General features: G+C 38.8%; 1 protein-coding gene across 3 annotated transcripts in view; it reads left to right on the top strand.

The window, feature by feature from the left end:
- The window catches only part of CSGALNACT2 (chondroitin sulfate N-acetylgalactosaminyltransferase 2), a 34,620-nt gene extending 19,741 nt beyond the window's left edge, over positions 1-14,879 (top strand). For 2 of the 3 annotated variants that reach the window (XM_068398384.1, XM_068398385.1), the window contains exons 4-9: positions 6,736-6,952; positions 7,491-7,592; positions 8,357-8,535; positions 10,131-10,225; positions 11,689-11,770; positions 12,919-14,879. In XM_068398384.1, coding sequence (XP_068254485.1) covers positions 6,736-6,952; positions 7,491-7,592; positions 8,357-8,535; positions 10,131-10,225; positions 11,689-11,770; positions 12,919-13,211 — 968 coding nt within the window. In that variant the 3' untranslated portion in view covers positions 13,212-14,879. Of the gene's footprint in view, positions 1-6,735; positions 6,953-7,490; positions 7,593-7,762; positions 7,804-8,356; positions 8,536-10,130; positions 10,226-11,688; positions 11,771-12,918 lie in introns of those variants that run through there. The other variant, XM_068398386.1, reaches the window with a different exon arrangement.
- Positions 14,880-15,851: the final 972 nt, after the last annotated feature.

Genomic DNA, 15,851 nt, shown 5'->3' with positions numbered 1-15,851 from the left:
GCATAGTTAAGGAATTCAGTATGAAGCTACAGGGTTTTTCTTCACCAATCTCTATGCCACTTTTAGTTAATATTCAGGCTTTTAACTCTCTTAGAGTTGGCATACTTACACTGGAGGGAGAGCATTGGTAGGCTAATGGGTTCTGGTCGTGTTTGCTGAAGAACTTGCTGTCCTGAATAGGCCCTTCATGGTATACTAGTTAGGGGGTCTGCTGAGCTGTGCAGCCTTGAACTGTTCTCTTGTTCTCTATTCAGTTCTCTCTCAGTGCTTCTAAGTTTAATTACAGAACACATATTCTTATAAAAGCAAATACAGCAGTTATGCTTTCAATGCTTAGTGACACCCTTAAAAGATGTGTTAGTAGAAGTTGCTTTCAAGGTACAGTGTAATGCTGATGCAGATAAGTATTATTAAAAACTGCGCTAGTACCTCTTTTTTGTATTTACAGTATTAAATACAGTTCATGCTGCCATAAAAATACCAAAAGTTGGACCATGTTATAAGAGCATTACTGTAAAGGGATTCTGGATCTCAGCAGTAGTGATGTCTGCACTATTAAGCAAACATGCTGGAGAAAGGTACTGTTGGCCTTGAAATAATCAGTTCTTTCAGTCTAAGATGATGTAATTGGTCTGTAGCACAAAAAGTCTCTGCTTTTAACAGCTACTGTGTTTAAAGTTTAATGCAAGTACTCTTCTTCATTCCAGAAGGTGGGGCAGGGCATAGAATCCACTCAACTGTGTTGGTGTAACACAGCCAGCGCAGTGTTAGGCTCTTAGTACAGTTTTCACTTAAAACCATATTATTTTGTCTGAAGGTAATCATTCTTGCAGTCTTTTAGTTGTTTTGTTTTTATATTAAGTGTGTAGCTGCTTTTCCTTTGCTGTTTTTAGATACTGCTTATACTTAGTGGATTTTTTTTTTACCATTACTGAAATAGCTGTTTATTTTTCTTAGTGTACTGCCTTTAATGACTGCAGACCTCCAAGAAAGCAAGCAGATTTAGGACCTTAGAACTGTACTTCATACGTCTGCCTGTGTTCACACCAGTATATTGATAATTGGTTTTGGAAATCAAACTTACTTTCCTTTTGCTGTAAAGGCAGTCTCTTAAAGCATAGGGTTACGGGAACTATAGAAAAAGAAAAGTACTTTTATGCTGTAGCTCATACGGATGTGTTAGCAACTGACCATAGTGATATATATCAGTGTCTTTTTTTTCAGACAGAAGTTGTGGGTTGTGTGGGTATTCTGTGGTTTTGTATCTGCAAATACTACTAGCTAATTTAGACACTGGGCCAGCAAAAAAGGCTGCATCTGAATATTAACACCCTTTTTTTCCTACTGTTTCAAAACTTAGAGGTGAGAAATGGAACCAGCCGGTCGTGGTACCTGCAGGTCCCTCGCCCTGCAGCCCTGTGACTGGGCTCTAGCACGCTACCTCTATTGTCAGTTTGTGTATCCTCGTTTGATGGAAGTCCAGTTGGAAAGCTTTCCATTTAGGAAATACTGCTACCTTAAGCTATCATAAACTGGTGGGTTCAAGTTTCATGGCAGACTTGGTGTATCTACTGAAGTCACAACAGGTCCTGTAACTGTCCTAAGAGCACAACTAAATTGTTGCTGGATTAGCATTGCTCATTTAGAGAGAGAGTTTGTTAATGTCAGCTTGAGTTAAAACAAATAGTTTAAGTTCTGTATCCTCTTCAATTGCTAATAGATTATTTAGTAGTAAGTGATTTAGGACTAAGACTAGAGTTTTATGCAATTTGGAACAGGAGGCTGAAAAACTTGGTGTGTGGATTATTTTTCTGGGGTTCTGGGGCAAAAGAGAAAACTTAATACTGCATTAGTTAATACATAACCATCATATTTTGTGCTTAATATAGATAAACTGATTTTTCTTTTGTTCTGACTTGCAGGAATTTTTTCTCAAAACTTACGTGTATCTATCTACAGAAACTTACCCACAAAACTGTGCCACAATTACAAGCTAAACTAGAAACAGGCATTTTTATTCTAGAAGCGTTCTAGCTTCCTACCTCAACAGGCTAAATTTTCATATAGGTAAATGTGTGGTTCTGGGAATTATTTCAGCTTTTTCCTAGACTTGTGAAATACTAGACTAAACCTTGAACTATGTAATCCTTTGTAGTATGTACTTTCAGGTGTATTAGTAAATCCTTAGAGAATTTGGTGGCTGCTTAAATAAGTTTAGAATCTCTTTTCTTGTAGACAGTTTTACCTAGTGGTATTTCTTCTTCTCCACTGAATGTGTCTGAAGTTCTTCCCCAGCATTTATGTTGCCTCTGACACTCAGTCAGTGAAATATCACTGTCTTGATTTGTAAAAGCATCGAGAATTTTTTTTCTTACTGTATTTTAGGATTTACCTATATTGGAGTCACTTGTGACAACAAAGACTAATGACATGAATTTAAAATTAATCTGCCTTCTGTGTATTTAAATTTGTCTATTTTATAAATAGAAATTTCCTAAATAAACTTTTCTGAAAAAGTACACTTAATTATTCAATAATACATGGTAGTCTGAATCTACTGATTTTTATTACTCTAGCACTGCATAGGCCAAAAAACTTAAAAATATGTGCTGATGGATACTAGCTTTATTGTCTCTGCTCTGTTTTTCTGCTCTGTGCCCTCAATTTAACTGTTCATGCAGCTCCTTTGCTGCATGCTCAGCCTCTGTAGTCTCTACATGAAGATATTCTGACTTCTACCAGTGATGCAAGGAAGCTGTATCCACGATAGGGAGCGACCTGCTCAAGTGCTATCCAAACTGATGTTATTTTTGTAGTGTTGCACGACAAAGTAAGGATCCAAATCTGTTTTGGAGTTGTGATTAGGCAGAGCTGCCACAGCCCCATCACTGCTATTGGCAGGCTTTGAGCAATAACAGCAAGTAAAAAAAAGATTTGCAAGTGTGCGTTGCAACTACAAAGATACTTTCTGAAAGCTCCAGATTATTTTTCACAAGGCTCAGCTGACTTGCTCTGCTGATGAAGAGAAAACCAGCAAGTTTCTCAGCTCTGTAGGGCTCTGTTTGCTTTGCTGCAACTTAGAATGAAACTGCCAGAATTCTAATATTAACAGAACAAAAAGCTGACATTAAAAAAAAAAAAAAGCCTTGTTCTGCAGTTGCTGTTTGAGAAACACTTGGAAGTTTTTTTTCTTAACATTTCCATTAGATCTAAGCGTATGAGAAACAGGAGTATGGTATTTCCCTTGGGTGAAGAGTATCCCTAGAGAAGATAAAAGTTGCAATATTACATATTTTCACAAACAATGGGGTCTAGGGCTACTATGAACCTAATTGCTGAATTGGGCATTCTAAGATAGTCCAGGATTAAAAATATATTTCTTTGAGATCAATGTTTGATAATATTGAGAAACAGAGGATAAGTAAGATGGGAAGAACATAATAGTATCGCCTCTGTCTGTTCCCTTTCTTCAGAAGCCTGTGACATTAGCCTTGAATGGTGATGCAAAACTTATCGGGGAGCCTTCACGGACATCTGTACTTAACGAACTGGTTTATTTGGATTGCATTTATCACTGTAACGGGTTTATTTTATCAAGAGATTAAAAGCTTTTCTATTGGATAGACATTTAAATTTAACCTTTGGAAAACTGAAGCATCAGCATATTTTCAGAAGTTTATTAGAGATTAGCTAATTGATAATTAAGGTTTTGTTATTGAATGTCTGCCAGATTTTGAGTGCTGCTGTTTGGGTCCATTTCTCTTGCTTTTGTTTTTCCAGTTGGAACTGGGGAAAGGCTGGAAACTGTCTTTAGGTCTGAATCTCGAGGGAAGACTCCCCACCCATCCTTGGCGTGTAAAAATTGTTTATCCCAATGCTGCAAGCTCAAAGTCAAAACTCTTCCAGAGTCCTTGCCATCCATAGAACAGTGTGGACTGTTTGTCACGCAAACATCCCCTTTAGTATGTCCTGCATAAGACCAGAAACTGGCCAGTGTCCTGCAATGGAGAATTTTAATACGCAAAAAAAAAAAAAAATAGGACATATGTCTTAAATTCCATAGACCAAGCACTTTCATGGTAGCTTTTTTGGTAGCTGTAAAACAAGTAATAGCAGTCGAGGCAATAGAAGAACAGCTTTTTGGCTTTGATAGTAATTGATCCTCAGTATTCCTAGATTTAATTTGTTTGAGAAACAGAACTTCTGCAAAGGGAGTAAAGGTTCATAGACCAGGAATAACAGCTGTTAAATTATTTCTGCTGCTTTTTACCTCTTTGCTTATAGAGCTCTATTTTGGACGGCAGCCAGTGTATGCTAGTGGGAAGGTGAGATAGCAGTTTTCATTACATGAGTCAGTCCCAAGTGTTAAAACCTGAATACACTAAGAAGTAAAACAGATGTGGGTTCTTTTTCTGGCTGTCTCAATTCTGGCTTCTGTGTATGGGAGCTTTAATCGCATGAAGGTATTCAAATTAGTAGATTACCTGTGGAGGTTAGTTCATAGCAAGAATAACTCGAGGGGCACATACTCTGTGGTGTGCAAACTCTGTGGTGCATCAGCTGCTCCCATAACCAAGAAGCTATTTTCAAGCTGCAGCCCTGGACTATGCAGCACGAAGGGTTGGAGTGGAAAAGGACTGAAAGAGATTTAAGATCTTTTTCTGCTTCTAACAGTCAACACTGTGGACTTTCATTGTTTGACTGAAACACCCTTTTCAGTACTTGTAATTAATACTGATTTGAAACTGTCATGCTTTTCCAGAGCATTAAAATGTGGTGCATATTTTATGCAGCTCTGTGTTCAAAGGAGTAAATGGATTTCTGTCTCTTAAAGGAATGCATTGCAAATCTTTGTTCAAAGGGTGGAAAGCATTTAAGTTGAAAGGTTAGATTGAGTTGCCATTAACTTAACAGTGTGATGGCACCAGCTTGTTCTGCTATGCTCCGTCTCCCACAGACCCTGTGTGGTGGTCATCCACGTTTGTGCTCAGGTCTGCCAATGCACATGCTTGCCCACAAGAAAGACCTGAATGTTGGAGGAGAATAGGGAGCTTGCTGTAAGAGAGAGACTGAGAGGGCAGATAGAGGACAGGGGCAGAAGGAGGGGACATCAGTGAATGCAACTGCGTTTGGGGAGGGAAGGTAGAGCAGAGGAACACGGAAGGAGTTAGGTAGATTTAGGGAAAGGACTCTTTGTGAAGGGAGCCTGGGGTATAGAGGAAAAAGGTTGAGGCAAGGTGGTGTACACACCTGTAAGATCACTTCCTTCTAGTTCCTGAGATAGACAGACAAAACCAAGCTGCTCTTTGAGGGCTGCTCCCTTCACATACCTTGAGCCTTCCTGATTTCAGTTGCAAAAAAGACAGTAACAAAAAGGACAGTATCAATACTGAGCACAAGACAACCCTCTGTGTCACCAGAACAGTTTGTCTATCTCACTCCCTGCCACTTTCTTTGTGGGTGGGAGGCTGGGAGAGGATTTCAGAAGTGCGCTGCAGTAACTGCCCTGGAGGCTGGCTTGCAGGAGAAGAGGTGATTCAGGCCATCCAAGTGAAGGGAAGAACACTGGTTGCATGGTGTAAAGGCAGGTGTGTTCATCACATGTTGGGATATGCAGCTGTTCCTGACTTTGTCAATGGTCTGTGAGGCCAGCTCAACTGGATGTTGTTTGGTTTATAGTGTAGCTTCTGTTTCTTCACTGTAACATACTTTTCCTTGTGTGGGAGAGGGGAGAGCTGAGATGGCATGAACATAGGGCAGTTCTGTTGGAGGATCATTCCTGTCATCATTTCATACTCAGGTTAGTATAGATACAGGATTACCAACACAGAGCTCAGGTCAGTCAAAGCCATAGATGAGTCTTGGTCTTTTCCTTTGTGGTGTAAAATTAGAGAGGTTGTTGACTTGCTTCCTTGATGGTCCTTAAATGAAAGTGATCAGCTAACCTAAATACTTGTTTTGAATGGGATAGATTTCCCTACCCATTGGGAGTAAAATGTCTCTAAATAGGTAATCTTGTTTATAGAGAAGTGGTATTGTTTTCTCTGTGTTACAGCTATGTAGAGGACTTTTGCTTACATCCTTAGAAGGACCATAGCCACAGTGAAATGCCACTATCCTTATTTATAGGATAGAGAGCACTGTAGCCAGTGGTCAGCAGTGAAAACAGTTGATAAGCATTCCAGCATTTATCACATGGATTTTTTTTTTTTTTTTTTTAATATCACATTTTGGATTTTACAGGCTTTGTCAAGTGAGTTACTGTGTCATTTGTTCTGCCCACAGCTTGTGTTGTGTTGATTGCTGGCCAGATGATCTCAGCTTTTACTGTGGACTGGCTCAGGGGAAGATCCTTACTGAAGGGCTTAAGAACAGGCAATATTAGATTTCAACCATCCCTTTCCATAGCGAATAGTTGAATTCCCTTTTTGTTGGGAAGACCCAAATCTAATTCCACCTGAGAAGTTGACGTAGAACCATAAAACCTATCTAAGAAGCAGGGGAAGCTGGAGTTTGTTTGAGATTGTTTTTCAGATCTGGTCTAAGAGGGTAGGAGGATGATTGGTGGTGGTGGTTTGTGAATTTTTTTTGTTTGTTTTTAGAAAAAACACAGAAGGTTCCCCCCCTAAAGCTTTATTTTTCACTTCTTTATAGTTCTGAGGAAAAACAGCGTTTCTGAAATATAATTGCTGAGATCTTTGATTTTACAAATTACTTGTGTGACTTATTCTTCAGGTTATTATCGTACAGAAAGAGATAAAGGTACACAGTATGAGCTGTTTTATAAGAAGATGGATGGCATGGAATACAGGCATGTCACCTTGTTCCGACCTTTTGGACCCCTCATGAAAGTGAAGAGTGAAACGGTCGATATTTCTAGATCAATCATTAACATTATTGTCCCTCTTGCTGGAAGAACTGAGGCATTTGCACAATTCATGCAAAACTTTAGGTAGGTGCATGAGATTATATTGTGAGCTATATTGCTGATTTTCAGTATTTTGTTTCCTTTTAGAAATGAATTTCTGTTCTGGTGGATTTGCAACAGAAATAATGATTCCAATGTTGTGTGCAACTGCTTTGGGATGTTTGTAATTGAACCTATTGTACGGAGAAAATATTCCTTCTAAAAGGATTTAAGAGATTCTCAAACTGCACGAAAACCCCTTTTAGACCAAATGCCAGGGCCACTGTGAGCCTGGACACTGGTGATCTTGAACATCATTTCTGTATTTACACCATTTTTTTGAGCTCCTGTTTATAAAATAAGGTGTTGGAATGAGACAGTGTTGGAACCTTCTGATTCAAATAGGAAAGATGGGGAAAGAAGAGGGGAAAACCTTTTTTCTTTGTTTTCTTTAGAAGCTAGTTGAAGTCTAACCAGAATACTTAGATCTGCTAATACTTTTAAATGCAATAGCTTTTAAGTACCTGAAGCTTCTGTTGTGTTGCAAGTAATTTTTAATATCAGCTTATCTTTGTGCTTATAGGGATGTGTGTATTCATCAGGATAAGCGTGTTCACCTCACAGTGGTGTATTTTGGACAAGATGGACTATCAGAAGTGAAAAGCATCCTAGAATCTGTAGCTAGGTAAGTGTGTCAATCCAATGTCAGTCAATACAAACAATATTGATTGGCATTTTAAATGGTTTTTAAGAAGGATGAAATAACAAAAAGAATAATTTTATAGTCCATTACAGGTTAATAGGAGAAGTAAGCTTTATTTACAGTACCCTATTTTTTTGGTTGGCATTTTACAGCTTAAGTTGAAAAAGTCTCCTGAAGACTACTAAAAATCAAGTTACAGGCCAAAAAAGACTAACAGCAGTGGCTTTGAGGTTTCTATCTGACATTCCAAAAAACAACAGGGGTGAGTTTTGCAGTGAATATTCAGTCATGCTAACAGGTTGATCAGATAGATGGTTTTTTGCCTCATGAGTTTCGTGGTGCCAGGACTCTGGCTTTCTGTTTGCCCTCCTCTCTGACGTAGTGCAGGCAGAGATATTGCTCTGTTAGTCAGGACTTGTTAGTTTGTGGGGACAAATTTTAGATGGCATTGTAGTTTCAGAGAATACTTTAATTCACGTCAGTTGCCAAAAGGCCTTTTTAATCTGTCTGAATGGTTAAATGCAAAGTGAAGTTATGAAGGAAGACTGAGGTCCATCTTGTTACAGTGTCTAAATTCTGATACTTATAATAGACAACTAAGTGGAACAGATATTTTTTGTCATCCTGATATAACTGTTTTTTTAAAAATTTCCAGAATGAAATTACTGTAAAATGCTAAAAAAGTATAGATGGTCCCTTCTGCTCTCCCCATGGATTTAGTTTGGGTTTGGCTCTGTTTCTTCTAGAGAAACTAACTTCCACAATTACACGCTCGTCTCTCTGAATGAGGAATTTAACCGAGGCCGAGGACTTGACATGGGTGCCAGAGCCTGGGAAAAGGGCGAGGTCCTGATGTTCTTCTGTGATGTTGATGTTTATTTCACAGCAGAGTTCCTCAACAGTTGTCGCTTAAATGCTGAGCCTGGTATGTTCCTTTACAGTTGCTGTAAGGAGTCTTGTCATCTTATTTGGCCTAAACTGACCTGTGTTGAGCATATAGAAAACCAACTTGAATGGTGGAGCTTATTCAATACCATGCACCTAGGAAAATGAAAAATACTCTGTGCACAAAAGACAATAGTATTTAGACTGAGAAGTAACTTTTGCCTTAGTGTAGCTTGTTTTACGAACACATCTTTTTTTGTACAATAAGTGCAGTTTTCACATTTTCTTAAGATTTGTCTGTCTAAAAGAAAGGTGGACAGTGTAATTGCTTTGACAATTAGACTGCATGTACATTTGTATAACAAAACTCAGTGCAGCACTTACGGTGGAAGATGATTTTTGTTATACTGAAATCTCTAACAAGTTTGGTTTAGGTCTTCTCACATTTGTATGGCCAAGACATATCACATATGAATGGTTTTCAGTAGAGCTCCACAATCTGCTCCTTACAGAGACTGAGCTAATGTTCCACATTTACATCCCAAGCTCTGAAATTTTCTGACCATTTTTCTCAACTTTGTAGGAATCTTGCTTGTTCTACAAGCTTATGCCAAGAAGGATAAAGCTTTTTTTGAGTTAACAAGCATGCTAGTTAAGACCTTTTCCTGTCAAACATTTGTTTGGGGTTTGTTGGTTTTTGTGTTTTTTTTTTTTTTTAATGCTTACTCTTATTCCAGATTTGTTGCAGCCAGAAACCATTTTCTCCAAATGTCAATTTGGAATGTATAGATACTTTTTCTTCACATAATAAACAGGCAAGAAAATCTGCTACAAGCCAGATATTTGGATTCTGTTTTTTTCTTTTTCATTCATTTCTGTCCCTGCACTTCATGAAACGAGTTGTATAAATAATTGGCAAAACTTTGGAGAGGAGTGTCTTGTGAGCTTTCACAAGGAAGGGAGTTTGAGAGACTGCTTGACAGTTCATACTGACAGTATATCACCTTTGCTTCAAGTGCGATCTGAAAATGCTTCTTACATGTTCAGAATTCATGCCCAAATCAGGGTACTGAGTATTCTCGTGGGCTGTCGTCGATACCTTTGCACCACCGGCAGTGCAACAGATCCTTGAGAAACATTTATCTGGCTTCTGTAATAGGCATAATCAGGATACTCATGATGCTTAATGCTCTTGCAGGACATCCTGGATGTACAGACTTTTAAACTCTTGTGGAAAGAGACAAACTCAAGCTATGCAAGGTGTTACTCAGACTTGGTTATTTTTCAGCTTTACTGCGTACCATTGTTGCAGGGATTTTTCACTGTTATCTAATGTGATATTGCAATATATAAGATAATATTTTATATGTATATAAATATGTTTAACTGTATATAAATGTATAGCTGTAAAGTATGTATAAATATCTGTACATATACTTTTTCAATCCTGTGGGCTCTGCCCCACTAGATGTTATGGGCTACCTAAATAGGAAATCCTAGTGGTTAGACCTTGTATTTATTTGTTTTCACTAGATGGCTAATAGCTAATATTTTACATCAAGAGAATATTTCTAGTTTCCTCTTGCCTTCAGAAACTATGCCCACAGTGAGTAACAATTACCTTTTGACTTCCAGGGAAAAAGGTTTTTTATCCTGTGGTATTCAGCCTTTATAATCCTGCTATTGTCTATGCCAACCAAGATATACCACCCCCTGTGGAGCAACAATTGGTAAGCAGCGTGATTTATTCTGGATAGAATTAGTTGTACTTTGTATTAAAACAAAATTAAGTGTAACTTAATAGTCTGTTTGGGATATCTTATGACCTTTGGCAGTGCGTGTCTAAACGCTTTTCTCCATTATGGGCAAAGCACTTGGAAGAAAAGCTTATGAAACAGTACAAAACTCGTTCTTAGATAAACTTGGAGTTCTACCTAGATTTAAAAAAAAGAAGTGCTATGAATCAAATGAAGTTGGTAGTTCTGACCTATTTCTTAATTCTGGCTTGGGAAGACAGTATTTTAGGAGGATAGTGGCATAACACAGCAGCAACTTTCATCTTATGTTCCAGCAAACAAAGAAGTGGTGAAAAGAAAAAAAACCTGCGAACGGTGCTTGATAAACTTCCCTCAGTATCAACTTAACTTTGCTGACTACCAAATGGTAGTTGTAGGAGGTGTGCCTTGTAACTTGATGTGGGCAAAGATGTTCAGTCAGCTGCTTTTTTCATGCTGTAGACAGCTGTAGTCTGTGCAGATTGTTGCTTTACTTTTGCCATCCAGCATCTGCCAGAACCATTGGCTGTTATAGCACTACTTTCATCTTGCTTTTGCAATGAGAAACACTGCTTGTAGGGAAGCTTGTAGTCAAAATCATAAACAAATAAACCCCACAAACAATCAAGAGAATAGGTTTAAGGATAATTTGGGGCTCAGCAGAAAGAAGAAAGTACTGTATTTCTGGATCTCAGTGGCCTGAAGATGAAATGGCCACAGTCAGTGTCCAGCCTGACTCTCTTTCAAGAGACCGCATAAATGAAATTGGGGTTTCGCAGCTGGGACTTCTGAGGTAGAGAGGCTTGGAGGAGAGAAAGGAGAGTGCAACACAGCCTTACTAAAATAAAAGAAAATCATCATAACCCCCACCCCCTATGTTGTTTGCAAGGAACCTACTGAAAGTAGGAAGGAAGCTTTGCGTATGGCCTTACGTAGTCGCAGCTGTGAGAGGAGTGAGCTCCTGACAACTCTGCTGTTTACTTATTTGAATCCAACAACTTCATGGTTGCTGACTTCAATCACAAAATTCACTTTCCTTGTCATACCAGAACAAGAAGAGACAAATGTGGCCTTAGCGGGTAGGAATTGGAGTATCGGGATCAGATGATTTGGCAATAGACTACCAAAAATTTACTGCTTGGTCTGAGCAGATATATAGAAAACAGAGGTGGTGTGGCAGAAGGTAAACATGGAAACTGCAATGAGAGTAAGTATTTGGAATCGGATGGCAAAGGGTAAAGTGGACAGCAGGTAATCAGCAATCTGTGCATGACATACAAATACCAGAAGTGTTATATGCTGTATCCTGCACTGAGCAAATGAGAGCTTGGAAGAGCTTAGCTTTCTACAAAACCAAGTGCAGTGTACCTCCTTCAATGTGTTTTGCATTTCAAAATGATTTTGTTTTAAAATTGCAGGTACACAAGAAGGATTCTGGTTTCTGGCGGGATTTTGGGTTTGGGATGACTTGTCAATATCGGACAGACTTTCTGACTGTTGGTAAGATGAAACTGTAAAAAAAAAAGAAGTTTTGTGTGTGTAAAAATTGATTCTCTGTTCTTATTTAATGACAGGAAAGTAATGCATTTATTCCTTTTACTATTTTCCCAAGCCCAGCATACCAATGAGATAAATCAGTTTTTCTAGATTTTGATGTCCCATCTGATAAGTGTTTGTTAAGTCACAATGTTTTTTAGTAACATTGCAGTCTAGAACTTCTAAAAATCTTACTTTTTTTTGTACATTGTGACTGTCTGAAGCAAATTAATCAAGTTTGAGAAACATGTCCCTGAAGTAAACCACTAGCATAGACAAGAAGCATTCAAATTCTTCCTTTTAAATAAGCTTGAGTCCTTGAATAGAGTTGTTCAAAGCTTTAGCAATATGCTTTGGCACCGCCTTGTGGCATGCTGTTAAAACTGAGAACATCTTGGTGTGCTTAAATTTAGAAGACCCTCTTGAAGATAGTCTGCCAGAAGGTGTAATGATATAGCCCTATGTGCTATATAACAGCTTGAATGTAGGCTGATCTCTAATAGCAGTCATACTGCCATGTGTATGTATATGCTAAATGAAAAGTTCATAATTCTAGAGTTTTGAAATTGTACATGAGTCTGGGTAGATTTTCACTATGGGCCTGGAAAGGCAAGATAACTTAAAATGGTGGAACAGGTTCCTTTCCTTAATGCAGCTTTTCGAGTTGTGACCTATCGAGTAATTGCTGGCATTTTTAGAGAGGACTTTTCATATGGTGCATGACTGCTTCATTTTCCAGCTTCTAAAATCCATTATGATTGCTAAAAATAACCCAAAAGCACAGCCAGTGAGGTTTGCCTACAGTTTTCTGCAGCTGTCACATGGGGTGTCATGCATAATACGATTTGGAGACGCTGTTCTAAGAGACTTTCTGAAACTAGCAGTGCATGATCTGTGTCCTGGGCAGTTTCTACTGCAAAGGATGTGGTATGCTTGAAGCTTCTCTCCCTCAATTTGGCATGCTTTTGCATGGAGAACTTAAAGTTAATTGCTCCAGAATTTCTGGTATGTCGTACCAGATTTGGTAATACGTTACAGAAGGAGTGTTGCTCTTTTTTGCCTTACGTCTAGCCTGTGTGCCAAAATAACATTGTCTGATATTGTTTTTATAGGAGGTTTTGACTTGGAAGTGAAAGGCTGGGGTGGTGAGGATGTTCACCTGTACAGAAAGTACTTGCATGGTGACCTTATTGTGATCAGGACACCGGTCCCTGGTCTCTTTCACCTCTGGCATGAGAAACATTGTGCAGACGAACTCACTCCAGAGCAGTATCGCATGTGTATCCAGTCCAAAGCCATGAATGAGGCCTCTCACTCGCACCTTGGGATGCTGGTCTTCAGGGAGGAGATCGAGACTCATCTCCGTAAGCAGGCTTACAGGACTAACAGCGAAGCAGTGGGTTAAATGTCATCCCTGTGACATTTGATGACTTCAAATTCGCAATGAACCAGCATCATTTTACAGCCTTAATTCAGTTTAAAAATGCAGTGCCTCTCTTTTTCAGTGAAGAATTTAGGGGGTTTTTGGTTCTTGTATTTGTTTACTGAGTAATTCTTTGACTGATGCTATTACCTACATATCTTGCAAGTTCAAGCACCTCAAATTGGAAAGTGTATGTAGTTCAAGGAAAGTGTCTTCAGTATCGATTGGAAAAATCAGCAGAATGTACAACTCAACACTTTTCCACATGGTACATTTCAATTCTTACGTTTGCATTATTTTAAGAATTAAATTAAATTATCTCTTGGGTTGTCTTGAGTATTTTCAGTCTGTATGGCTCACTGCACTGTGACTTTAGAAGGATACTATACTTACACTCCATTGTAGAAACAAGAGAAAGGTGTTTAAAAGAATCTCACCGTGAATGGTATATGGGACGTGCTGACTGGTACGCCCGCTGTTCAGGTTGCTGATTTCACAGCAAGGGCTTGGTGCCGCATTTGCTGTATTAACAGACATTCATATGGTCGAACGTAGAATAATTCATCTGAAGGGGGGGGTGAAAATCTTTTGAAGTGGAATGTTAGCATATAATGTCATTTCACACTGTAAAAGAGACACCACCTTCTTATCTCAGTGATGGATCGGACAAGTTGGGAATGTTCCAGTTGCGTGTTTCTGGGTCTGGTCTTTTCCCACAGTAGATGCCACATCACAGAATCCCTTCTATAAACTGAGCTATGATATTAAACTCATTTATTTAAAGATTTTTGGACCCACTCTTCCTTATTCAAAGGCCCTGCCTGTACATCTTGTCCTGTAAGTTGAGGAACCATCTTTTCATTCCCATATAAATTTATTAGAGGCCCATTTGCTATTATGCCGGTATTGTCCTTTTGCTTTCCTTTTCTGGCGTTTTCCTGACATGTTTTCGAAAGGCAGTCATGTACTCTTAACTGTTTCAGTGACTGAAAAAGCAAGTGCTATTACTGTCTGTCTTCATACAGTGCTTTCCATTCCACTGATTATCATAGTAGCCTTATTCTTCACTTTTTCAGTTTGAGGGGGTTTTAGGGGTTTTTTTTTGTTGTTTTTTTTGAGCATGCATAAGCAGAATTATGCTTTGGTCTTGTACAATGGCACTACTACTTTGCTACTTCCCTTGTGGGTATTTTGGGATGCATAAACAGTTTAAATGCAGGCAGGTCTTTTTTCTCCATGTTGTCTTGTATGCTACCATATGGCATGCCTCATTTTTAATACATTTGTTTATAGAATGAATGCTGAGAATGCTAATTCAGTGGTTAAACCATTTGCATGGTCTCCACTGAACTTAGAAATTAGTTGAAAACCCTTCTCAAACCAGGTAATTAAGATCTGTTTATGAATTCAGTTTACTTCAAGAATTCTGAAGGCAACTAAAGATTTAAATGGTTGATTTCTGAATAGCAGATATGCTGTGCAAATAGTTCTGGGCACTGATCCTTTTTATATGTACATAAAATTTGCCTTTATGTAACTTATTGTGGAGAACAGTGTACTGTATTGTACTTAGAGTGAAGAGAATGCATTGCAAGACTTCTTGCAATTAATATTCTCGATATAATAAATGGAATTTCTGCATTTTAGAAATTGTCTTAAGCTGTTTCTTTGAAATAAGTTTTTACAATAATATTGTACAAGGCAGATGACATACCAGATTCAAGTAATAGTATTTGCAGCGAGAAGTTCAAGCAGCTCATTTTTGCATCTCAAGTGATTATCTACCCAGACCAGATATGACAGTGCAGAGTTAGTTCCCTAGACAACTTAAACTTATACCACATGTTATCTTACTTTAAGATATCTTGGTGGTTCCTAACAAAAATGATAAGGTATCAGTGAGGAAAAGATTAACTACAGAGACATGATGATTTGGGGTAAAGATATAAGTGGGACCTTCTACTGAGGCTCCAGCCCTGAAAACTTCAGCTGCTACTGCTGTGCTGGCTCTGCTGCGCAAGAATAAGCAGCAAAAACGCCTCTCACTGACGCCACCGCTGCTTGGCACACACTGGAATGGATACTGAGGTAGCGCAGAGGTGTGTCAAGCATTGCTGCAGCTCATCTTTTATCACTCAGCCACTACCTCAGAAGGGTCTGGTTGTCCTAGTTTCCATGTTTTAGAAACAGCAGACTGCTGATGCTGATTGATAGCCAGATCTCTTCTGCTGTTTTCCACTGGGAACTTGTGCTTATCAGCAATGGCGAGGAAGGAGAACAGTGTCAACTGTCCACATCTGTGTGATCAAAAACGGTCTATGGTGTTGATGCTGGAAGGCAATCAAGGAAGTCTGGAGCTGAATGCAGTCAACAGGAATCACTTTGAAACCTTCTTTTCTATTCATCATCCCAAAATGTGGAAGTGAATGCATTGGAGTTAAAAGGAAGTCAGAACTCTCAGAAACAGTTAATGTCAGGGTTGGGTATTGACACAAGTAGTCCAAATGACTGATGATTTGAGGACTCTTGAACTTTCAGGGGCCCTTGCAGGCCTGGTCCTTCTCTCGTGAGTTCAGATCCCTGCAGTAACTGCCCATGTAAGAACATGTTGCTATAGCATGT

The sequence above is a fragment of the Nyctibius grandis genome, chromosome 4, assembly GCF_013368605.1.
Source record: "Nyctibius grandis isolate bNycGra1 chromosome 4, bNycGra1.pri, whole genome shotgun sequence".
NCBI classification, from domain to species: domain Eukaryota; kingdom Metazoa; phylum Chordata; class Aves; order Nyctibiiformes; family Nyctibiidae; genus Nyctibius; species Nyctibius grandis.
This window is presented reverse-complemented; position numbering and strand designations above follow the sequence as displayed.